This window comes from Gobio gobio (genome assembly GCF_949357685.1).
Source record: "Gobio gobio genome assembly, chromosome: 11".
NCBI lineage: Eukaryota > Metazoa > Chordata > Actinopteri > Cypriniformes > Gobionidae > Gobio > Gobio gobio.
Window position 1 is genome coordinate 45,461,053 of NC_137104.1, and position 27,362 is coordinate 45,488,414.

General features: G+C 38.9%; 2 protein-coding genes across 4 annotated transcripts in view; both read right to left on the minus strand.

The window, feature by feature from the left end:
• ppp1r1b (protein phosphatase 1, regulatory (inhibitor) subunit 1B) overlaps positions 1–9,900 on the minus strand; it is a 47,410-nt gene extending 37,510 nt beyond the window's left edge. For 2 of the 3 annotated variants that reach the window (XM_079828293.1, XM_079828291.1), the window contains exon 1: positions 9,511–9,898. In XM_079828293.1, coding sequence (XP_079684419.1) covers positions 9,511–9,624 — 114 coding nt within the window. In that variant the 5' untranslated portion in view covers positions 9,625–9,898. Of the gene's footprint in view, positions 1–9,510 lie in introns of all 3 variants that reach the window. The other variant, XM_079828292.1, reaches the window with a different exon arrangement.
• Positions 9,901–15,781: 5,881 nt separating this feature from the next.
• The window catches only part of cdk12 (cyclin dependent kinase 12), a 69,936-nt gene continuing 58,355 nt past the window's right edge, over positions 15,782–27,362 (minus strand). The window contains exon 14 of the mRNA XM_079828430.1: positions 15,782–16,776. Within this exon, the coding sequence (XP_079684556.1) occupies positions 16,520–16,776 (257 nt within the window). The 3' untranslated portion in view covers positions 15,782–16,519. The remainder of the gene's footprint in view (positions 16,777–27,362) is intronic.

A 27,362-nucleotide genomic window follows, 5' to 3' on the forward strand; every position in this document is an offset into this window, starting at 1 on the left:
TCACATTTGTCATTGTTTCAGGGTTGTAAACTTTGTGACAGGGTTGAGTTATTCACTTAATTTAATCAATTATTTCAATTTAAAAATGTAATTTCAATAAATATATTATTACCAAAATCATAACTCATATTTTTGTTATAGATAAAATATTTGATGTAATGTTTCCACTTAAACTTCAACGGGCATCCTAGTCAGAAATGGCACCCACATCAACAGCAGACAGGCAAAGGCAGTTTCGTGCACGCAGAGATGCTGACCCAGAAAAAAGCTGGGGCTGGATGCCATGGTGCAGACGTGGCCAAGGCTGCGTCTGTACGCTTTCCCCCCGATCGCTCTCCTGGAGAGGGTCCGTCAACAAGGGGTCAGTCTGCTCTTGATGGCACCTCGTTGGCCGACTCGAGTTTGGTTTTCGGACATCATAGCTCTGCTGGCGGGTCCCCCGTGGCAGGTCCCTCTCAGGAGGGATCTTCTATCTCAGGCGGGGGGCACGATATTTCACCCCCGGCCAGATATTTGGAATGGCCCCTGGCCCCTGAGGCCGGCCTGTCGGCAGATGTGATTGAGACCTTGCTCAGCTCCAGGGCTCCGTCTGCAAGGAGACTTAAATGGAATGTTTTCTGCGTTTGGTGTAGAGAGCGTGAGATGGACCCAGTTAAATGCCCGGTGGCTTCAGTGCTGGAGTTCCTCCAAAATCGATTCTTTGCGGGTCTAACCCCGTCCACACTCAAGGTGTACGTTGCTGCCATTGGGGCTTTCCACACTCCTGTGACTGATGGGCCTTTGGGTAGGAGGATGAGGCCTGCGGCTCGTTCTGGCGGTGGTACTTGAAGGTTCGGCTGAGGCCCCCTTTGAGCCACTGGAGTCGGTTGAGGCAAAGAACCAGACCCTTAAGGTGGCCTTTCTCCTGGCTATCACTTCTCTGAGGAGAGTGGGGGACCTCCAGGCCTTGGCGTTGACGCTGACTTGCCTGGAGTTTGCCCCTGGCGGAGTTAAGGCCATCTTGCATCCTAAGCCGGGCTACGTGCCCAAGATGCCATTTAGTGTGGCCAGGTCATTGGTTCTTCAGGCTTTCCATCCTCCACCTCACGTGACAGCGGAAGAAGGGAGACTTCACCTGCTCTGCCTGGTTAGAGCTCTTAAAATATATTTAGAGATGTCTGCGCAGTGGAGGAAATCAGAACAGCTGTTAGTGTGCTTTGGTTCACCCAAGAAAGGGCTGCCTGCTTCGACTCAGACAATCAGTAACTGGATTGTCCAGGCTATAGCCACGGCTTATCAGGTGCGCAATTTGCCTTCACCGATGGCCGTGAGGGCTCATTCCACCAGGGACATGGCCTCCTCAGTGGCCCTCCTTTCTGGAGTCCCGATGCAGGAGATCTGCGAGGCGGCTGGGTGGGCCACCCCACACACTTTCATTAGATTTTACAGCTTGCATCTCCCTGCGACGCCCGGCGCTAGGATGCTCCAGTCCTAGTTGTGCCTGGTCTCCAGCTTCACACTAGGGCAGGCGTGACCCTCGGTGTGGCCTAGTGGGTACTCGTTCCCCGAATTCGTCGTTCCGACGCAGTGCGAGTTCCCTCGAAAGGGAACGGCTCGGGTTATGTCTATAACCCTTGTTCCCTGAGTCTCGTCGCCACACTTCGTCACGCCTGGAGCGCATGCTTCATCGCGATAACTGACATTACTATGCGCCGGCCCCCCTTATGTAGCTTCCGGGTATGCCGTCACATACTACGTCATGACGCAACATCAATCAGGATTGGAATAGTTTCATTCATACTTCAGACACGCTATTGCTAAGGGAGCGCAGAACGACGCAGTGCTCATTCCCTTTCTCAGGGAACAAGGGTTATAGTCATAACCCGAGTCGTTTTCTTTGTTTAAATTCTCACTGCAGTTCAGATAATAAAGTAAAAACTAAATATGACTGTCTTTATTATATGGTTGCCTAAAATTAAATAGTGTTTTGTTTGAGTCTCAAAGAGGGATTTTCGTATTAAACAAATACAAATTAAAAGTAGGCCAGTGTGTCCTTTCAACCCTGTTACAGTATTCAACCCCATCACATCATTCTCAACCCTGTCACATTAATATTTTTGGAAAATAAAATAAGGAAGACAATTAAAAATTAAAGCATTTCTTGCTGATTACCACCAGACATGTTAAGGGCTAACACAGTAAAATTGTGGTTTTAGTGAAACATCTAAATTAATTTTTTCTTACTAAAATAAAGAGACCACGGACAAACAATTTGGTTATTTGTAACTTCCATCACATACAAATGTGAAAATGATCATAAATGTTACATTTGAAGTCATTGAATTGGTATGAGGGACACATGAGCAGTAGGTAGATGATGATTTTATAACAAGTTTTGTGTAAAATCCTGTTTAAACTAATTCAATTTTGTCCGTTACGGGGTTGAGAATAAAATGTGTACACATCTGAAAAAAACTCAAAATAATAAAAAGTCTTTAATGCCTGAGATGGGAAAATATGATTTTTTGAAGGTTTGATATGTGCCTAATAATGTGGGGTATTTAGAAATTTAATCATATGTAGTTCAAAAATTAAAAAAGTACAAGTTGAAATATTACCGAATCCCAAGAATGACCCATATATATATATATATATATACACATACACATACACACACACACATATATATACATTTTTTTATTATATTCAATGGGAAAAATGGGTCATAATTATTGCATAAATATTAATTAAAAAAATCATAAAATTATCTCAAAACACCAAAAAAGAAAAGAAAAAATATTATTGAACAAAAATATATTTCATTGATTTTACTTTAAATCTTTATCTTAATCCCGCCCTCCGGGTCATTTTTGACCCGAAGGTCCTGAGTGTGACCCATAAATGAAGAACCCCAGAGGGTTAGAACTCCTCTTTGATCACAAAAAAATACATATTTGTAAACATTTCTTCATGTGAAAACATTTCTTCATGCCTTAAAATAGCCTGAATGTAACTCTACACCCTTTCTTTATTTATTATAAGCAGACCCATAAATATGCAAATTACCCCCGCCTCCACTCACTCACACCAGCTCAGAGATCCACTGGCTCATCTTTACTCAAGTTTCTGTAGTAAACGCTGCACAAAGGTATCGCTCTTTACAACGTCGGACACATAACGCTAATCAATATTAGCCTTTTGCTAATCATTACCTACATTATCAAACCGCTAATAATGTGTTGCTACACAAGACCCGTTTGCCGTCTCAGTCATCCTTAGTAACGCTTTAAACATCATAGAACGTGAGTGGAGTACGGCATATAGTTCATCATAACATGATCATAATATACATAATTCACCTGTTCGCTATATTACTAAAAGTGAAATTGGGGGTGGGGGATTGGGATTTAAGCCACTAACTATTTTCAACATTGATGCTTTGTGTTTTCAACACAGCTTTGCAACACAGAAATAAATTACATTTTAAAATATATTACAACAATTAAAATTATAATATTTCACAATATTAGTGTTTTTACTGTATTTTTATTTCATTTTACTGTATTTATTTACACTTATAATAAATGTTTATATTGGGACTATTTCAGCCCGGTCTGGTAGGAACCGCTGCGGAGGAGCACAGTCCCTGCGTGACTCGCCATAGACATAAACAGAGAGAAGTAGCTCCGGCTGCAATGTTCTTCCGCAAGACGCATGCAGTTATGTTTATTAACCGCTAGAGTGCGAAAAGTTACGGACTGCAGCTTTAATGTTTCCAAACTTTTGCCGTCAAAAGTTTGGACACATTATGCTTTTTTTGAAAGTGTTTTGACTGTATTTTGATCAAATACATGGACATTATTTTTCAAAAACACAAATAATTGTTTTCTAATTAAATATATTTTAAAATATAATTTATTCCTGTGATGCAAAGCTGAATTTTCAGCATCATTACTCCAGTCTTCAATGTCACATGATCCTTCAGAAATCCTTCTAATATGCTGATTTGCAGCTCAAGAAACATTTATTATTATTAATCATGTTGAAAACAGTTGTGCTGCTTCATATTTTTGTGGAAACAGTGATGCATTTTTCCAAGATTTTTCAAAAGAACAGCATTTATTTGAAATGGAAAACTTAACTGTCACTTTCGATTGACTTGGAATCACTTTTGATCAAAAAATATAGCGAACATCTGATTGATTACTTGTCTTCATGCATAATTTTGAAACATTGCCAGAAGATTCAGTTAGAAGAGAGCCAGAAAACAAACCCTTATTTAGCTCAAGCTGTTCCACAGACGCTGCTAGGCTGTTTCCATTCGCTACAAAATATGATTAAAAAATCTGAAGACAAAATGATCAGATGGATCTGTCTCCTGCCAGGACTAGAACCAAACGCAATCCATCCATTCAATCTGACACCAACACATGCCTGCCCAGTTAAAGTGCCCCTATTATGCTTTCCCCAAATATTGCTTTTCATGTAGTGTGCATATAACTATTTGTGAACCTAAAAGATCTACAAAGTGTCAAAGAGGACAATAAATGGAGTTATTGTCTATTAAAAGAAAGAATTGATTCTGAACTGGTGAAACGAGTCAGTAATTCCAGTCTCACTTCCTGCATGATAATGCCAGACTGTGGTCTTCATCACGAAGAACAACATCTAATTTGACCCTCAAACACTGTAGTTGTAGCTGAGGCCTGGAAGAGTCTGGTTCATGTTTTCAACATGTCGAGAAGACACTGTTCTCAGCGCTGCAAAAGCAAATCAACTTTGATACACTTTCAAAAGGACGAGGACTTGAGCTCCAATTGATACAGTAAAACTGACGCCCCCATAACTGTTCTTATCACTGTGTATCAAGTGCTGAGGAAAGTGTGAAGTGCAGACTGGGCCGTCTGACCGATTAGAGCAGAGTAGCTTGTGGTAAGGAGGGGTTTCGAGAGACCAAATCCTTTTGTTCAATGATTTCAAATGTGAGAAAAGAGATGACGCTGCATATTATGAGAAAATTGTGATTTTTGAACTTGGATGCAGAACCTTTAAAATGGTATAATAAGAGCAACAGCGTCCTTTCATCACAGGAAGAGGCATAGAGGAAATAATCAAGAAATGCCAAAATGTGAATTCTGTCATCATTTACTCGTCTGTTTCGAATTTGTACGAACAGCTCAGTTTGTAAACAAATCATTCAGGCCAATTTTGAGAAAATGATCAACAGACTTAAAAGAACAATTCAATAGACTTCACTCAAAAGAACCGTTTAAAGGGATAGTTTACCCAAAAATTAAAATTAGCCCATGATTTACTCACCCTCAAGCCATCCTAGGTGTATATGTATGACATTCTTCTTTCAGACAAATACAATCGGAGTTATATTAAAAAATGTCCTGGCTCTTCCAAGCTTTATAATGGCAGCCCAAAAAAGTGCATCCATCCATTATAAACGTACTCCATACGGTTCCGGGTGGTTAATAAAGACGAAGTGATGCATTTTTTTGTATGAAAAATATCCATATTTTAAAGGGGTGATGAATTGAGAAATCAACTTTCCTTTGAGCCCTTGATATATAAAAGGTCATCGTGATATAAGAATATACTGCATATACTATCCTTGTTAGTCAAAGAAAAGCTTTTATTGACACCAGGCCCAGAAAACGAGAGCTCTCAGAAGCACCGTCACAAGCCCGCCTACCGACTCGTGGAGCTAAACGGATTGCGCTACCGAGCAATAAACATGCCGGTTCCAGCTCACGTGCCTAAGACATTGCGCGTTTGTTCGCTTCATTTCACTGCAGAATCGTTTGTACACAAGAAAGAGGTCGAGACTGGATTTGCAGACATATTGGGATTAAAACACAAAGCTGTGCCTTCTATATTGGATCCGACAGGAACGGTTTAACACACAAAAAAACATGGTTTTTTTAGTGCTGTCAAAAGATTAATCGCGATTAATCTCATCCAAAATAAAAGTTTGTGTTTACATAATATATGTGTGTGTACTGTGTATAATTATTATTTATATATAAAAACACACACAAGCATGTATATATTTAAGAAAAATTTATTATATTTATATATAAAATATTTAAATTTATATATAATATAAATTATAAAAATCTATATACAGTATATACATGCAAATATTTCTTAAATATATACATGAATGTGTTTGTATTTATATATACATAATAATTATACAGAGTACACACAAATATATTATGTAAACACAAACTTTTATTTTGGATGTGATTAATCGCGATTAATCTATTGACAGCCCTAGTTTTTTTATATGTGTTAGTATTGCATTGTTACAGATCGTTTGATATCTATTGATTACATACCTTAGCACGCGGTCACAGGCTGGAGAAGGTGTTATTGGTTCATTCGTGATCAGACTCGGACTTGTAACCCCAGTGCTCGCAAAGCCCAACGGGGCTGTGTGTTTTTCAGACGGGCTACCAAAACGTATCACCGGCCTGCAGACGGGCTATCTTAAATAGTGAAATAACATTCCTTTCTTGCGCGCGCTTCTTTATATTCACTGATCGGGGGCCGGCCAAGTAATACAAAAGTAACATTCCAGTCAATCGCGGGTGGAGGAGAGACGAATCTTTGTGTTTGTTTGATAAAGATATTTTGCGAGCCCTGTGAGCGTTTCTCCAGACGCTTTCAAAACAATTTCCACATGAACTGTGGGGAGCTAAAGGAGGGGAGCTCATTAAATATGCAAATCTTATCCAATCCTAGCCGTGGGCGTTTACTTCCAAGTGTTCAGTGCGGCACGCCCATCAAAACCGACCGTTTTTCAGAGAGCTTCAAAACCATGGCAGAAAAATAGCCTATTACTTATTGTTTTTGAATGTAAAAACCACGCAAATGTCATAAGTTGACCTCAGACAACAATATAAAAAATTTAAACAGCCAGTTCATGACCCCTTTAAACTTTATAAAGTAAAAAATCTAGCTTCTGGTGGACCGCCTTCCATATTTAACTTGCGCAGAAAGTGTAACGCCTCTCGCAGTTCAAATCGCTTTCGCTACGTCCGACGTCATTCTTCGCCCTAGCTACGCTTTTTCCGTAAGTTGAATACAAAAGGCGGTCTGGCAGAGGGTAGATATTTTATGGTATACAGTTTTAAATATGGATCTTTTTCTTCCACAAACTTATAGCTTCGCTTTAGAAGGCCTTTATTAACCCCCCCGGAGCCGTGTGGAGCACTTTTATAATGGATGGATGTACTTTTTTGGGCTTCGAATTTTGGGCTGCCATTGCAAAGCTTGGAAGAGCCAGCACTGTAAAAAAATAAAAACAGAAAATGTACTGGTAATTTTCTGCCAGTACATTATCCAGTAATTTCCGTTAACCCTTAAAACACGAACTAATGCAATGTGTAATTCAAATTACAGGTAAAACATCTGTAAAAAAACAATACGGAAAATTCCTTCATATTTATACAGTACATTGTGCCCTATTTTTACAGATTTCTTTTTACAGTGAGGATATATTTGAATATAACTCAGATTGTATTCGTCTGAAAGAATAATGTCATATACACTTAGGATGACTTGAGGGTGAGTAAATCATTGGGTGATTTTCATTTTTGGGTGAACTATCCCTTTAAATGGCAATTTCTTATCTGTTTTGCTGAAGAATACTTTGAATATTAATAGCACAACAGTGCAAATACACAAAACAACTTTTACTATTTTTATAATGCTTTTTTAATATTTTGGAGTAGATCCGAGATTGAAGTGGCCAGGACATTTTTCTTGCGTTCAACAGAAAGCAGAAAGTCAAATTATTTCATACCTTTGCTATCTAAACATGTTCATATGTTTGTGAACAGCTATAAGGCACAGAAGCATCAGCCTCTCTCTTCCTCACCTTTTTTAACTCGTGTCTCCTGAGGAAGAGTCGCTGGCCTATCTCTGCAGCAGCGCAGTACAGAACAGCTCCCCGACCCACTTTGTTAAGACTAAAATTACAACACCAACAGGACGGGGAACTGGTCCAGGACGACACACACACACACACACACACACACACAGACAGAGTGTTGCATCTGCACTCTCTGAGATCCAGAAAAGAGACAAATTCACAGCCGTCGGTTCACCTCTTTATCTCCAAAAAAGTATGTGCAAAGCAACTGAAGGCTAAAATCAATAGCGGACTTAGAAACATGCACGACCACAGTGCAATTTACCCACTGCGTGCAGAGGCAATAAAACCACGTCCTGGTATCCAGAATATCAACTAACCCCCGTCCAGGTCACACACCGTTTACCATTTCCAGGACAGATTTATAGCCTTAAAACTTCACATTTTATGAGCGTGCTCAGTGAGTGTGTAGGGCAAACATGTCTCCAGGTCACATTTGACCACAAAATTAAAAGAAAAAATGAGAAATATTTCACATAAAGAAAACCAAGCCTATTTTATGGACCATTAAGATTGTTTTTGGACATTTTAAATGATAAACGCATTTCCTCCAGAATTCTTCTTGTGTTCATTTTTTGTAATTGCTGTTATTCTCATTAGATTCCTGTAACATATTTTAATTTGTATTATTTTTTTAAATTAAAATAACAAAAAGTAATTATTCTGTATTCTTACATCTTCTGTATGTTTTTTGTAATTATTCTAATTTGATTTATTCATTTTAATTGATCATTTATTAAAAGTAATATTTTATTTAAAAATATTTTTACATTTGATTTTTTTAAACTTTTTTATTTAAATGGCATAAATAAAAAGCAGTACAACAAACACTGAAATCTAAATAATATATTTAAAATGATAATACATAATATATAATTTATTTCTCATTACAGCAGAAAGCATGCACATTTGAAGTTTTTATTCATTTTAATTTGTTTAAAAATGTATTTAATTATATATGTTAACAATTTTTTTTATTGTTTTATTTAAATTAAAAGTTTTTCATAATTTTCATTTTCCTCATGATTCTCATTCCTTTAACAATTTTTGTCTTTGATATTAATTTTAATTTAGTTTTAAAAATGTATTTTTATTATATAATGCTTACATATACACACATACATATATATATATATATATATATATATATTTATTTATTTATTTTTTACATTTTTATGTACAAAAAGCAGTACAACAAACACTGAACTCTAAATAATTTATTTAAAATGATAACTAATATATAATTTCTTTCACATTACAACAAATTCAAAAGTAAATTCAAAGTTTTTTGCATTAATGTCATGAGAGTAAGGAAACTAACGCCACAATGCATACAAAAAACTTAAACAGACTAAAAATAAGCATTATTTAAAATATAAGTACATTTTTTCATCTGATTTTGGCTTGAAATATGACCCAGACATGTTGCTGAGATTCAATAATAATTTTCAAAAGTCTCCATCAAACAAACTAACACTTCAAATTCACTTTAAACAGCGTCAACAGGATAAAGTAGCTCAGAAGGGTCTTGGCTACCAGTCAGCATCTGTGTGTGTGTGTGTGAGAGAGAGAGAAAGTCATACCATCTCAACCTGCCGAGGGTCCAGCTGGGTCGGCTCTGTTGTTGGGTCGGCAAACTGAATTTTTCTTCTTTCTTTGGGTTCCACGGGGCCCTCTGAGGGACTCGAGGGATCCATGATCTGCTTTCGTCCTCTGTCCGTCTCACAAATATCCCTGGAATCTACCTATGCCTGTCTCAACATACATATGCACGCGCACACACACATACACACACACACGTGGCGTCCTCCAGGCAGCTTTCTTCAATGCTTGTGGTGTTGTCTCCTCTCTCCTTGACTCTGAAAGTCGTCTTCTCTGATTTGTCTCTCTGTTGAGCCTCTCAGATAAGCCGGCGGCCTCTTTTTTGCCTTCTCTTATCAGTGTGACCTCTGGTTTTCTCCCTTTCAGAGTGTTTGGAGTCGGTGTGGGCGTCCTTATATCAGCCGTGGGGAGGGAGAGAGAGGCGGAGCTCAGAGAGAGGATGGTACACATGCGTGTTTTAGGGGGGTGTGCTGACGTTGATTTCTAATCAGAAAAAAAAGATAATCTCATCCAGCTGGCTGAGCCTCTTTTGGCCTCTATTTGTGAATAGGAGATTAATAGAGAGCGAGAGAAATATAGAGAGAGGGCAATAATTCATGTCAGCAATCAATTTCAATGCACACTTCATCTAAATAGCTGTGTTGATGTCGAAAATAATCAGGAGTGACACTCATTTGAAGCTTAGTAAGGCACTAGAAGCTTAGAAAGCCACGGCGTGGTGAGTGCGTGTTAGAAATCAGGAATGGTGAGAAAACAATGTGCTTGGTTCGGTTTTCGTCCTCAAAGCAAACTTGGATCTTCAGCCGACAAACTTTAAATCCCGTCTGGCTAGCGCGCTTCCCATAATGTTTACTCATTAGGTCAGTAGACGGAGAGTAGCCTGTCTTTTGTGGCTGTTCGAATGCTTTCGACTACATGAGAGTTTAAAGCAATCCGGCCGAATGTGTTTTCGACTACCTCTGGAAGTGGCCGAAAGTGGACAAACTCAAACTGTTTAAGACTCCATTTACACCTGTATTTAGAGCCATCCACTTGTGATCTGATCGACCAAAGCACATCTTAATACCAGGTGTAAAATAACTAACTCCCGGTGGCCCCAACTTAAAGGGACAGTTCACCCAAAAATGAAAATTAGCCCATGATTTAATCACGCTCAAGTCATCCTAGGTGTATATGACATTCTTCTTTCTTACGAATAAAATCCGAGTTACACTCACCTAAAGGATTATTAGGAACACCATACTAATACTGTGTTTGACCCCCTTTCGCCTTCAGAACTGCCTTAATTCTACGTGGTATTGATTCAACAAGGTGCTGAAAGCATTCTTTAGAAATGTTGGCCCATATTGATAGGATAGCATCTTGCAGTTGAGGGAGATTTGTGGGATGCACAACCAAGGCACAAAGCTCCCGTTCCACCACATCCCAAAGATGCTCTATTGGGTTGAGATCTGGTGACTGTGGGGGCCATTTTAATACAGTGAACTCATTGTCATGTTCAAGAAACCAATTTGAAACGATTCGAGCTTTGTGACATGGTGCATTATCCTGCTGGAAGTAGCCATCAGAGGATGGGTACATGGTGGTCGAAAAGGGATGCATGGTCAGAAACAATGCTCAGGTAGGCCGTGGCATTTAAACTATGCCCAATTGGCACTAAGGGGCCTAAAGTGTGCCAAGAAAACATCCCCCACACCATTACACCACCACCACCAGCCTGCACAGTGGTAACGAGGCATGATGGATCCATGTTCTCGTTCTGTTTACGCCAAATTCTGACTCTACCATCTGAATGTCTCAACAGAAATCGAGACTCATCAGATCAGGCAACATTTTTCCAGTCTTCAACTGTCCAATTTTGGTGAGCTTGTGCAAATTGTAGCCTCTTTTTCCTATTTGTAGTGGAGATGAGTGGTACCCGGTGGGGTCTTCTGCTGTTGTAGCCCATCCGCCTCAAGGTTGTGCGTGTTGTGGCTTCACAAATGCTTTGCTGAATACCTCGGTTGTAACGAGTAGTTATTTCAGTCAAAGTTGCTCTTCTATCAGCTTGAATCAGTCGGCCCATTCTCCTCTGACCTCTAGCATCCCTAGATGTTACAACCCTCGCTATCATAGCGCTGCCGTTCTTATAGAGAATGAGCTTCAGGTGGAAAACCACACCCCCACTAAACAGCACACCTGCAAATAAAACCACACAGAAGGAAAACACCGGCCCAGCAATAACAGGGCTCATAACACTTTATAATGGAAGTGACTTGTTGGGTCATTTTTGAAGTCCATAAAAGTGCATCTATCCATCATATAACTGCTCCACATGGCTCCGGGGGGTAAATAAAGACCTTCTGAAGCGAAGCGGCGCGTTTGTGTTAGAAAAATATCCATATTAAAAACTTTATAGTCTAAAATAACTAACTTCTGGCGGTCAGCGGTACGCAAGTCGACTTACAGCGAAAGAGTAACCCTTGACGCATGCGTATTTACAAACGTAGAAGCACAGAGGATAGAGCAAAACAAAACACCAGTCATGAATAATTTTTTTTAAGAGAAATGCTGGATTTCGAGATAAGAGGAGGGGCTTGAGTTTGTTGCCCAGACGTCAAAGCTTGTGTTGCTTCTATACATCGCGTCAGGGGTCACTTTTTTAGCGCGAGTCGACTTGCGTACCGCCGGAAGTTACTTATTTTAGTCTACAAAGTTTTAAATATGGATATTTTTCTTACACAAACGCATGGCTTCGCTTCAGGAGGCCTTTATTAACTGCCCAGAGCCGTGGGACACTTTTATGATGGATAGATGCTCTTTTATGGACTTCAAAAAGAACCAACAGTCACTGCCATTATACAGCTTGGAAGAGCCAGGACTTTTTAAATATAACTCATCTGAAAGAAGAATGTCATATACACCTAAGATGACTTGAGGGTGAGTAAATCATGGGCTAATTTTCATTTTTTGGGTGAACTATCCCTTTAAGACTGTCTCTAGTACAACCAACTAGCAGTTAGCTAGTTTTAATAAAAAGATACATTTGATACCAAAAAGTTATCTGTCTTTAAGGTATCAAGTCTACATTTTTATGTAACTGACCTGAAGTTATGAACAGTCTTGTAACTTGTAAGACTAGCCATAGCAGTTTATGCAGCCTGTTCCTGAAGTATTTCGTCTCTAAATAATAATTGAAAAATAACCCTTTGCAAGAAATATGTCCAAAAGTTATACAAACCCTCCTACAAATGATCTTCTCCCAACATGGCAATGACAAACACCACACGGAAGACTCACTAGCGACATCTAGTGGATAAAAACACGTTCACTTTAGAGTACAACCACAGATGGACTAAGTAATGAAACATTTAGACGACAAATAACATTGGACATGTGCTCAGACACTGAACAAATAAATTCGAAAATTTTCCACTCTCCAATCAAGCTTTTAGCACATTTTATGATTTTGCTCGTCTGGTTTACCTCATCATGGCTGTTCTTTTAAGAGTTGACATTTACCTGGAGAACCAAAAACAGTGACTAAAAATGGCTTTAAATCAAACCGTCATCGCAACTTTAGACCCGCTTCAAATACTCTCTTTTCTGAGACCAAAGGATATGAGTGAAACTCAAGCACTGCTAGATTTCAGTCAGGGTTTTATCAGAGAATCTCAGTAACTGGATATGAAGTGTCTATAAATCAGACAAACACTTAAACATTAACAAGCTTCAAATGGATTCAGTTTGAGATTTCTGCTAAAATACAAAGGATTTGTAACAAAGTGAAATTTCTGAATGAAATAATACACAATTTATACCAGATTTATTAAGGTGTTTCTATTTACCTTTTGAAGCTTTTTAATATGATCACAATCCATAATGTTCATCTTCTGCACAGAACCTCCTTCTGGAACATCTAAAATATTCATACACAGATCAGCAGGAGAACTGTAAAACTCAATAAAAACATGCGCAATGCACTCATAGTTTAGTCTTCTCCACCAATCACCATAAAACCATGGTACTATCATAGTATTCTTGGAAAGAATGTAAATATTGTTGCTATAAAATAATGTTACTATAGTGCAGGGCTGGTGTCTGATGGCAAAAATCTATATACCATAGGTATACAATTAAGTAAATACTTGACTATATTACATATAAACGTAATTTGTCGGTCCAAAAACATTAAATTCATCAAAGAATTATTAAACAGCAGTTTTCAACTTTAATAATAATAAATGTTTCTTGAGCAGCAAATCAGCATATTAGAATGATTCCTGAAGGATCACGTGACTGAAGATTGGAGTAATGATGATGAAAATTCACAGGAATAAATTTAATTAATAAAAAGCAGCCTTGGTGAGTGTAAGAGACTTAAAGAATCTTACCGACCACCAAATATTTAATTAACAGAATACATTTCAAAGCTTTTTACCCAACATTCAGACTAAATAAACTACACGTCCCTTGCTCTCCTACCTATTTTTCCCCCGAAATCCTGCATTCCAGTGGGAACGAAGCCAAAAATTCAGTATCTAATGACCATGTCAGCAGCTGTGGATCACTCAGATTTTTTTAAATGCCGCATCCTGCAGATGGTTTAACACTCAAAATTTCTCACTCGCATATTTATGCAGCATTAGCTCACAGATGAAATCTGACAAGTGCACATCTCGACCTTCTCAAATCCCCTTGGCCAGATTTGAGCCATGCACTCAATGCTACTGTCCTAAATCTCCATTTGGTATCCACAGGAAACAGCCTGAAAGAACAGGAAAATAAGCTTTTTGATTAAAACAAACTCCTTAGATTTAACATTGAAATAATATAAATGCTTTTGCTTGTTTAGTAAAATCATCAATGCATTAGGGTCCAAAAAATATGGTTACTTTATTATAAAATACTCAACAGGTTAGATTTACTTCTATTGCCAACAGTATTGGGACACGCCTCCAAATCAATGAATTCAGGTGTTCCAATCACTTCCATGGCCACAGGTGTATAAAATCAAGCACCTAGGCATGCAGACGCTTCTACAAACATTTGTGAAAGAATGGGTCGCTCTCAGGAGCTCAGTGAAATCAAGCTTGGTACTCTGACAGGTCCATTCATGAAATTCTCATTACTAAATATTCCACCATCAACTGTTAGTGGTATTATAACAAAGTGGAAGCAATTGGGAACACAGCAACTCAGCCACAAAGTGGTAGGCCACGTAAAATCACAGAGTGGGGTCAGCGCATGCTGAGGTGCACAGTACGCAGAAATCGACAACTTAGAGTCAATAGCTACAGACCTCCAAACTTCATGTGGCCTTCAGATTAGCTCAAGAACAGTGTGTAGAGAGCTTCATGGAATGGGTTTCCATGGCCGAGCAGCTGCATCCAAGCCTTACATCACCAAGTGCAATGCAAAGCGTCGGATGCAGTGGGGTAAAGCACGCCGTCACTGGACTCTAGAGCAGTGGAGACGTGTTCTCTGGAGTGACAAATCACGCTTCTCTGTCTGGCAATACGATGGACGAGTCTGGGTTTGGCGGTTGTCAGGAGAACGGTACTTGCCTGACTGCATTGTGCCGAGTGTAAAGTTTGGCGGAGGGGGGATTATGGTGTGGGGTTGTTTTTCAGGGGTTGGGCTTGGCCCCTTAGTTCCAGTAAAAGGAACTCTTAATGCTTTAGCATACCAAGACGTTTTGGACAATTTCATGCTCCCAACTTTGTGGGAACAGTTTGGGGATGGCCCCTTCCTGTTCCAACGTGACTGCGCACCAGTGCAAAAAGCGTTGGTCCATAAAGACATGGATGAGCGAGTTTGGTGTGGAGGAACTTGACTGGCCTGCACAGAGTCCTGACCTCAACCCGATAGAACACCTTTGGGATGAATTAGAGAGGAGACTGCGAGCCACACTCCTAAACCTTGTGGAAAGCCTTCCCAGAAGAGTTGAAGCTGTTAAAGCTGCAAAGGGTGGGCCAACTCCATATTAAACCCTACAGATTTAGAATGGGATGCCATGAAAGTTCATGTGCATGTTAAGGCAGGCGTCCCAAAACTTTTGGCAATATAGTGTATTTTTATTTACCTTTAGCTGTTTGATTTACTTGCAAAAGAAAAAAAACAAATCTTAAAACTTACCTTAAATGTTTCTTTTGGCTGTGCTTCAAACCATGTCTTATGGCCATGTTTCGCCACTCACATGTACTTCAGAAATGGGCCTAATGTACTAGTACAAGTGTTCAAAGTATGCATATGAATGTGAACGACAAAACTGGCATGCATATATTTATAACACATTTACATAAAATGTAGCAGGCACATTTTACTCAGCCACATTTTTCATTTATTATCATTTTACAACATGTACATTTGGCGGTGTCAAATCAAAAGGGCAATTCTGTTGCTAAAATTGTATTCAGTTCAGTGTTTTTCTGAAGATGCCTTTGAACTTGAATGAACTTTGCTCAACCATGTGGTCCTGACAACAATATTTGGATAAGGACACACACATCTCCCCCCCACCAAAAATCAAAATAAAAACACGTCTTTTGCACAAGCTTATATGAATAGTTGAAAACCAAGGCCTCACTCGAGTACCGCAAATTACTTCAAGTTCTTATTCTGCCTTTGTACTGAATCAGAAAGGACGAAGTAACACAAGCCGGATCAGACCCTTGCTTCATATCAGCACTAAAGGAAGAAAAGTCTTTCAGAGAAAGCAGCTTGATTTAGAGACACTTACGCAGCCCTAAAGGAAATCACACATGGCTAAAACTCACAGACTGTTGCAGTCAGAGACGCGGGAAAAGACGGCCCTGTGAAATTATGCTGTACATCGCTGGGAGGGATGAACATCATCCATTCGCATTCAAGAATAGTTCCTTTAACATTCACGTTTTCCTTTAACGGAAGAAAAAAATACATTAATGAGTAGTAAACTGAAGTTTAACGGGTAAAGCACATTAAGTAAAAAAAGGACAACAACCAAAAGATAAAGTTCAGAGCAAGGGTTCAGGAAGGGCCAGCGGCTCCTCCCAGGGTGTACCGCAGGTCTTGGTCCTGGGTGAACTGAGTTTCCGTAGCAGCGGTTGCCAGGCCTGTGGCGGGCGAGGAGGCGTAAGAGGAAGCGGGCGGTGGGGTCGCGCTCAGGGGAGAGGAGGGACGCAGGTCTGCAGGAGGACGTCTGCTGTCCGAGCTCTGCTGGGAGATGAGCTGGAGAAGGGTCGCCGCTACGTCTGAAGTAACACCGGGAGCCTGTTTTGCAGCATCTAAAAAAAGTTAGACACACAAGACTATTATGATCAATCAATGAATTCACAGCATTTCAAGCATAGACACACAAGCTACAGCAATAAGTACATAAATATTAATACTTCTATTAAGCAACACATAAATAATATTAGTAAACCGTAAACCTTAAAGGACCTATTTTAACGATCTCTGCGCATGTCGCAGGTGCACTTAGGGCGTGTCCGAATCCACTTTTGCTAGTTTAACCCACTGGTGCTCTTCTGTTTTTAAATGTTAAAAATCACAGCTTCATCAGAACGATATGAAACTTGGTGACTTTTCTAGCATTAGGTATGCAAACACACAAAATTGGCAAAAACACAAATTCACTGAATATTTGTGTGTACAATCTACAAATCGGCCACGATGCTGAAAAAAAGTACACAGCAGTAAAGGGGTGACACTCTCAAACATCAAGTGTGATATTGACACATCCACACACACACACACCTATGAAAAACTGAACCTATGAACCACATTTGGAATTTTAAAAAATCACTGCTTCATCGGAATGATATGAAACTTGGTGACTTTCTAGCATTAGGTATGTAAACACCCAAAAAAATTGAGGGCATGATTCGAGCATGCAAAGTAGTCGTAAAAAAATACTCCCACTTGTGCTCTTCGGTCAAAAACGACCACCATAGGAAATGAACGGGAAATCTGCAAAAACACACAGAATATTTGTGTGTACAATCTACAAATCGGCCACAATGCTGAAAAAAGTACACAGCAGTAAAGGGGTGACACTCTAAAACATCAAGAGTGTAATATTGACATCCACTCTCACTCACACACACACACACACACACACACACACACACACACACACACACACACACACACACACACACACACACACACACACACACACACACACACACACACACACACACACACACACACACACACACACACACGAAAAACTGAACCTATTAACCACATTTGGAATTTTTAAAAATCACTGCTTCATCGGAATGATGTGAAACTTGGTGACTTTTCTAACATTACATATGTAAACACAAAAAAAATTGAGGGCATGATTCGAGCATGTTAAGTGGTCGTAAAAAAAGATACTCCCACTTGTGCTCTTCAGTCAAAAATGACACCATAGGAAATGAATGGGAAATCTGCAAAAACACAAATTCACAGAAAAAAAACTATATTTCAAAAAAAAAAATTAAAAATCTAAAACTTTATAATAAATAGTCTTTGAGATTTTTTAAATATATATTCAAATCCATACAAAAAAATCATTAAATGTGTTCAAAACAGAACTAGGGTATTCTCCATAGAAACCTCTAGTGATTACACACATGGTTGCATGATTTCTTAAATAATCCCAAAAGAGGGCGCTAATCTGCCTTCAAAAAAAAATATTTTGAAGGCCTAGTCTCTATTTTAACCTGAATAAAAAAAATATATAACAAACATTTTTTGGTATAATTTTCAATGGCAAAAATAGACCATAATTATTGCATAAATATTAAAAAATACCATCAAATCATCTCAAAATACAAAAATAAAAAGAAAAATATTATTGAAGAAAAATAAATTGCATTGGTTTTACTGGGGTGGAGGAAGTTTAATTTTTAGGTGTCCGGTCACTTATGACCGGGAAGACAACCAATGCAACCCCTAAACGAAGAGCACCAGAGGGTTAATGACGGAAAAATGACACCAGGCGTATGGTCCAAAAGGGTTGTACCTAGTCTCTTAATGAGTCATGGGTGTGTTTTTGGCATAACATTAAACCAATCAGAGTCTCATCTCCCATTCCCTTTAAAAGCCAGTTGCGGTCGCGGCATGGCGGATTCGCTATTTACGTGGTCGGAATTTGCGAGTGGAAAGACTGAACGCTTCTCCAGAGAGGAATCCTTTATTTTTAATATTTAAAAATGTTTGTGTGCTGCTGTTGCGTCCCTGTGTGTGTAATAAGCAGAGTGTACGTGTGTTGTGTACCCACCTATAGGCTCATATTACTAATGCACCCTTTAAATAACAAAAAATACTGCGCCACTGACTTCAAACCAGGCTTTTGTTACCCTTAAAATAGAAACGTGCCAACAATGCGCCTGAACACACCTTGTTCCCAGACCAGCACGCCCATGGGCGAACGGATGGGCGCGAGTGCATTTGCTATTTAAACAACGTGGCAATGGACGTGAAAATGATAACTGCGTCGGGCTGAAACTAGCAAAAAACACTTTCCGTCGCATTGTGCCGGGTGTATGATAGGGCCCTAAGTTAGTATGACTCAAATTTGAGGTGAATACATCAGTTTTTTTAAATTTCAAAATCAACCTCCAATACAGTGGCCCCCAACCTTTTCCAAATCGCGTCCCACAGAACCAAACGCATACGTTTCCGAGGCCCGATGCAAGAATTTTAACGGACCCGACTATTTCGCCGGTTCCAGTATCAAATCGCCTTCTCTAGCCCTTATGCACAACAGACTTTTGTTCCTTCCATTGCTATGGTCACGTCGATCATTGCAATTTCGAGAGTGAACTCCGCTTTTTCAGAGTGTATGTGGCCGTTAATCAATGAAGCCGTCTACACTGCACAATACATCTCTTTACATCATGTCTACACTTGAAACAAGAAGATTCACAAGCTTGCATAACTCAGCACAGAACAAAAACTCCGGCTTTGAGTGGCGAGTGGATTCTGACTAACTTAAACACCTCTGATAGGTCACTTTGTTTCACAAAATCAACATATGTCTGTGGTTGGCTACATTTCTCAACACGGCAAAGACGTTGTAAATAGTAACATTTGACGCTCTCCAGAGCGCATGCACAATTTGCACAGGAGCGCGTTGCCAAAATCCTATTATTAAGAATAAATTAAAAACATGTGAAGTAATGCTAAAATAAACTAAATGTAGAGCTTAATTTCAGCAACACAGCTTTTTCCTACACATGTGAAGACTAGCGCTAGGTAGTCACTACTGTATTTTCTTCGTTTAGCTTTATTTTTAGTCTTTTATCCTTACTTGTAGATAGAAACATCTGTATTTGTCCTTTTCAGCGACCCTGTTGATATCCATGTATCTATGTTTAAATCCGTTGTAGCCTACAGTGACTGTATGCAGCAAAAGTATTGGTGGTTTATTCTAAACACAACCGAACAGCGAGCTTAAATAGTGCATACACAGTAACAGTTTAAGATTTACTTATTGTTTTTTTCATTATATATTGAATTATTATATTTAATTAGACATTTTTACATATATTAACAAAATTATTATTTGTATTAATGGTAAATGGCGGCACCCCCCCTGCAATACCGTCGCGCTCCACTGGGGAACAGGTTGAAAACCACTGCTCTAATATTAAGAAGAACTTTAGACTTTGAACTACTCAAGAGTGTTAATTACAATTGAAGATTGAGTAAGCCAAATCATACAATTTGATTGATAAACAATGAAATATACATTTTAAAAGGACTAAAATATACTGCTGTGGTCAAAACTATTGGCAGTGACAAATTTAGTTTGACAAAGTTTGCTGCTTCATTTGTTTTTGTGTTGATTCACATGGTTTCTAGATTGTTGTGCAGTGAAAAAAAATATTGCACATTTTTCTGTAATTAATAGCGCCTAACATCAGTGTTGGGGGTAATGCATTACAAGTAACTTGAGTTACATAATATTACTTTTTCCAAGTAACTAGTAAAGTAACGCATTACTTTTCAAATTTACAACAAAATATCTGAGTTACTTTTTCAGATTAATTTGACTGACAGCTCTCCTGCCCCCATGTTGAGAAAAATAAGTGCAGAGGCGTTGTGTGTAAACATGATGGTTATTGTAGTTCTAGACTAAATGTGAGCATTTATTTATCTCATTTGCACAATAAAGATTCTGTACTCCTCAAAATGAATAAAATCAGTCAAATGCAAAATCAGAATACTACGCAAACCTGCAATAATTAAATGTTAAATAAAACAACTATTTTTATGCATAATCTACCTTTATATTTTATTTACCAATGTCTTACTGCTGACCTTTGATGATGAAAATTACAAGATTTTTTGTTTTTATTGGTAAAACTTTTTTCTCCTGCATCCTATTCTACCATTATCCAGAAAGAGCTGCGCCCTCTACTGTTCATGTGTGAATTTGCATTTTTACCTCAGCCTGGGGCTTATTTCAATTTTGGTATGAAGAGGTCTTTACCGTTGCACAAAAATATAACTTTTTTGTTATAACAAAAACAAAAACATGCCCAGCCCAGGTGAGAAAAAGTAACGCAAAAGTAACTTAACGCATTACTTTTCTTAAAAAGTAACTAAGTAACTCAATTAGTTACTTTTTAAGGGAGTAACGCAATATTGTAATGCATTACTTTTCAAAGTAACTTTCCCCAACACTGCCTAACATTACAGTTTTTATTATTATACTTTCACATTCAATCTCCAAATTAATGTGGAAACAACGTAAAGACAGTTTATTTTAAATATTTGATCTAACAGGTAGGTAGGAAACATACATAAATTGAATAGCTAAAACACTGCATAAATGATAAATGAAATCCAGATACATTTTTATTAAAACAAAAGTTATTCAGTCAAGAGCAGTGAGTGATTTTCTCTTTGATTAACTAATGACAGACAGCAGCAGGTTAATTAGGCTGCTGTCGCTTTAAGACCAGCCGCAGATCTGTCACGAATCCCATTTTCTTAACTCTTTACATTCATTTAAAGGGTTAGTTCACACAAAAATGAAAATTAGCCCATGATTTATTCATCCTAAAGCCATCCAAGGTGTTTATGACTATATCTAGACTATATGACCGCCTTCCGTATTAAATTTTCAAAGGAAGTGTAACGCCTCATGCAGTTCAAAACGCTTACGCTACGTCTGACATTATATGTCGTGTCAGTTACGCTTTTTTCTTAAAGGAACAGCACTTTTTTTGAAAATAGGCTCATTTTCCAACTCCCCGAGTTAAACAGTTGAGTTTTACCGTTTTCAAATCCATTCAGCCAGGCCCGTCGCAAGGGGGGTGCGAACGTGATGTGCGAGGCCCGGGGGAATAGCCTATTAACGGGGTCTACTGTTGCTATAGTGATGAACAATTTGATGTTTACATGGATATTTAAGGAAAAAAAAAATTGTACATTCAGTTTAACAGCATTAGGTTCAAGAAGTTAAATGGTGTAACTGAACTGGGCAATGTGCACATTTTGACGCTAAAAATTATGAATGGGTCAAACGCGTTTACAAAACGGCCTGAATCCACTTGAATGAGTTTGGACTGCTCTCTCACTGAATCATCTGAAGCCATTTCTCAGTAAAATAAACAGACAAAATTGAGAGGACCAGCGCTGTTTTTCAGTATTTGCTCTGTGAACACGCGCTAATTGGATGTCTGACAATTTTGTTGCTTTTTGCAGTTTTCAGATTTAAAAACGTTTAAAACGTCTAGAGATAGAGTAGGCTTTACTCGTTCTGCGGTGCCATTGCTCTCACTGATGCTCCGAAAGGTGAGTAATAGTTAGGCTACGCTTATTTAACTTTAATAGTGTTAAATAAAAAACCTTTTGTGGTACGTCAGATGAAATGCAGGTGTCCGTGCTTTCTCCGTCCATGCAATAAATGCATATCCTTGAATGAGCGTGCATTTCTAGGGTATTTACTTGAACTTCTTAGGTAATATCTACGGTTTAACCCATTTCAGAGGCGGCCAAAATCAGAATTTGAACGGCCTGAATAAAGCTCTACGAGCCTGACGTGCGATGCCCTCTAACTGACATGTATGCGCATGAATCACTGTCTCACGCACAGAGAAATAGGCTATTGCAAGCTACTGCATAATACATTTTTAACAAGCAGAATAATAAAGCATCACGATACACATTTTTAGCTATGTTTTTTAACTATTAACAATTTTGAAGGACAAAAAAATGGACTTTAACTATCACTTTTCTTTTGCGCGAGGCCCTGTGTGGTCACACACTTGGCACAGCCCTTGCGAGCATAGGCATTTTAGCATAGCTTAGCATAGATCATTGAATTGGATTAGACCGTTAGCATCTCGCTGAAAAATGACCAAAGAGTTTCAATATTGTTCCTATTTAAAACTCGACTCTTCTGTAGTTACATCGTGTACTAGGATTGACAGAAAATGAAAAGTTGTGATTTTCTAGGCCGATATGGCTAGGAACTATACTCTCATTCCTGCGTAATAATCAAGGAACTTTGCTGCCGGACCATGGGTGCAGCGGCGCAATATTACGCAGCGGTTGAAAATAGGCTAACTTTCGTCAACATAACCAACGTGACAACCTGCTTGCAAAGGGAGCATTCTGGGGACTATTTTCATTGCATCGGCTGCACCCATGGTATTGGCACCAAAGTTCCTTGATGCTAACGGTCTAATCAGATTCAATGATCTATGCTAAGCTATACTAAAAGACCCGGAGATCGGCTGAATGGATTCGAAAATGGTAAAAATCAACTGTTTAAAGGGTTAGTTCACCCAAAAATGAAAATTCTGTCATTAATTACTTACCCTCATGTCGTTCGACACCCGTAAGACCTCCGTTCGTATTCGGAGCGTTATGCATCAGCGAGTCGAATCATGATACGTATCGCGTGTCAAACCGCCAAACTGCTGAAATCACGTGACTTTGGCGATCCAAACCGCTGAATCCACTCGCTGATTCATAACGCTTTGAAGCTTCATGATGCAGTGTTTTGAAATCGTCATCACTATATAAGTCGTTATATAGGTTTTTTTTGCACAAAAAAAAACTATTCTCGTCGCTTTATAAAGTTATTGTAGAACCACTGTAGTGAGATGGACTTTGTAGCGACGTCTTTAGTACCTTTTATGGGTCTTGAGAGTAAACAGTGCATTGTGCCAATGGAGGCCTTTCTGAGCCATCGGATTTCGACTAAAATATCTTTATTTGTGTTCCGAAGATGAACGGAGGTCTTATGGGTGTCGAACGACATGAGGGTAAGTAATTAATGACAGAATTTTCATTTTTGGGTGAACTAACCCTTTAACTCTAGGGGAGTTGGAAAATGAGCCTATTTTCAAAAGGAGTGGAGTGTTCTTTTAAAGGAACACGCCGACTTTTTGGGACTTTAGCTTATTCACCGTATCCCCCAGAGTTAGATAAGTCCATACATACATACCATTCTATGAAAATGAAAAGTTGCGATTTTCTAGATCAATATGGCTAAGAGCTATACTCTCATTCCAGCGTAATAACTTTACTGCCGTACCATGGGTGCAGCGGCGCAATGATGTTACGCAGCGTCTGAAAATAGTCCCCAGCACGCTCTCTGTGCAAGCAGGATATGTTGACAGAAGTTAGCCTATTTACAGGCACTGCGTAATATTGCGCCGCTGCACTCATGGTACGGCAGTAAAGTTCCTTAATCATTACACAGGAATGAGAGTATAGCTCCTAGCCATATCGGCCTAGAAAATCGCAACTTTTCATTTTCCGTCGGTCTTAGTACATAATGTAACTTAACACATCACAACATGTAAATAGGGAAATATTGCCGTTATTTTGTCACTTATTGAGCAGTAAGCTAGCTGGAGCCGTTTACCTCGAGTCTTTGTGCTAAGCTAGGCTAGCGGTGGGTGCGTCAGACAGAGTTATGACACGCACAGAGATGAGAAAGGTATGTATGGACTTATCTAACTCTGGGGGATACGGTGAATAAGCTAAAGTGCCCAAAAAGTTGCCGTGTTCCTTTAAGTTGAATAAGGAAGGCGTTCTGGTTGAAGCTAGACATTTTACTTTAAAGTTTTACATTTTTACAATTTTTAAAACCCTCTGGATTATTACTCTGTGGATTACTTTATAATGGATGGATGCACCATTTGGGGATTTTTGGACTCCCATTCACTGCCATTATAAAGATTGGATTAGCCAGGACATTTTTTAATATAACTCCAATTGTGTTCGTCTGAAAGAAGAATGTCGTATACACCTAGGATGGCTTGAGGGTGACTAAATCATGGGCTAATTTACATTTTTGGGTAAACTATCCCTTTAAGACTTCATTTAACTCATTTAAGACTCATTTTTCGAGGATACTGAAACCACTTTGTGTGGTTTTGTCCATTCAAGGCACGAAAGAGAACTCAATGCGGCGCTGACGCGCTGTCTGAAGCAGGTTTTATGCGCACAAGTCGTGTGTGGGAGATTCAGTTTGTGTCTTAAATGGTTTAAAAGCATTTGCATGAATAAGAGCGTGATTATATAATGTAACGCTAGCTAAAGGATGACAGGAAAAAAGGGATGCTGTGTTAATTGCTCTAAATAGTTTAAATAAAGCCCTATTTTTTTAATAATTGCAAATAGCTTCGCTGGCTCCCCCCAAAAAAGAACTTTAAATCACAAAAACCCAAATTTTAGTTTTTTCTCAACTAACACCATTTCACTAATCACATCATCAACACATGGGAAAGTGTGAACAATATCTAGTCAGATGAATTCATTCCTCCGATCACAAGAGCAGACTGATTGCAAAAAAAGGAGGGAAGAAGCACTTCCTATCATTGTGTTCTTGTGTCAGCAATGGTTGCATCCAAAGAAAGATGTGCAGTGATCATCGCTTTGCATCAAAATAGCCTCACAATATCTGCACCTACACTCTAAAAAAAAAAAAAGGTTCTATATGGCACCAAAAATGGTTCTTGGCTCGTAATCATAGGGGAACCTTTTTTAGTGCTATATAGCACCAATTTTGGTGTTTTCAGCGGTTCATCAGTTGTCCTTAGTCAAAGAACTGGTGAAGAACCTCTGAAGAACCGCTGAAGCACCACTGAAGCACCAAAATTGGTGCTATATAGCACTAAAAAAAGGTTCCCCTATGATTATGAGCCAAGAACCATTTTTGGTGCCATATAGAACCGTTTTTTATAGAGTGTAGAGTACAACTTTTCTGGGTCAAGAACTTCAAAGAGAGTGGTTCAACTGCAGTGGAGAAGGCTTCAGGACGTCCCAGAGTGTCTAGCAAGTGCCAGGACCGTCTCCTCCTGCCAATATTGGCAGCAGGTGGGTGAGTGAATCTTTTGGATAATGGAAGGGAATGTCAAGAAGGGAAGCAAAGAAGCCATTTCTCTCCAAGGAAAACAGTAAGGACAGACTGAAATTCCGCAGCAAGTACAAGGATTGGACAGAAGAAGACCGATGCAAAGGTATTTTCTCTGATGAAGCCCGCTTCTGACTGTTTGGGACATCTGGAAAATCGATTGCCCGGAGAAGAAAAGGTGAACGCTACCATTACAACAGTGAAGCATCCCGAGACCATTCATGTGTGGGGTTGCTTTTCATCCAAAGGAGTGGGCTCGCTCACAATTCTGCCCAAAAACATGATCATGGTAGAGAATGGTATCAAAACGTCCCGCAAGACCAACTTGTCTCAACAATCCAGGAGCAATTTGGTGATGATCTGTGCATTTCCCAACATGATGGAGCACCACATCACAAGGCAAGAGTGATAATGAAGCGTCTCGGAGATCATTACGATGAAATTTTGGATCCGTGGCCATGCAGGCAACTCCCCGGATCTTAATCCCATAGAGAACCCGTGGCCAGTCCTCAAAAGGCGAGTGCAACAAGCACTAATGAGGTAAAAATGGATCACCATCATTTAGGATTTGGCCCAGAAGAAGATATCCAGCACGTCAGAGTGAATTGCAGAGGTTATGAAGAAGGGTCAACACTGTTAATATTCACTCTTTGCATATTTTGATTGTTTTTGCCAATTTAAAACACATAAAACGCTTATTGTTTTCCAGTATATAATAGAAACGTGAAAAAAAAGTATATGCAAATACTGAAGCAGCAAACTTTGCAAAACTACATTTGTTACTGCCAATAATTTGGCCATGGCTGTACTTAAAAAAATGTAATCGAAAAATCGAATTCTGCCGCAATATTAAACACACTTTAAAATATGAATCTGCATGGAGGAATTATTATTCACTCACAAGCAAATATCAGCTTTACTTCCTCTTTTACTTGATGAAATTCGGTTAAAAACATTTGAAAGCATTTTTTTGGTCAAATTAAAAAATATACAGACCTTTTTTATTTCAAAAAGTATATAATTAGTAATATTCATACTAAAATGATCCTAGTAATTTGATGCTCTCAAATAGTTGGGTATTGATGGCTAGTTTAGACTGTTAATACAGCAGGCTGACAAGAAAATGACAAATACACATAATATAGTTATAATCAATGAATTCACAACATCTCATAATTGCCATTTTGCTATTCAAAGATGAATATAGCATTGCTAGATTTATATAATGTAACTCTTCACCGGATGATGATTCTAATGCTTCAGTTATATTTATTGCAAAGCCATGCCTAATAACAGGGAGTGTGATGTCAGTGTCCGTTAATAAATGGATGTCATTTGCTTCTATTAGTCAGTAAGGCATTCATGATTTATCATTCCTGGAGTAAAGTTGAGTTCTGATCTGCATCAGAAAATAGTCCTCTTTCAATGACCTCCAGCTGAATCACAGTTTGGACGATGAGCAAACAGCCACGTCTGTATGGCTAAACGCTTTAA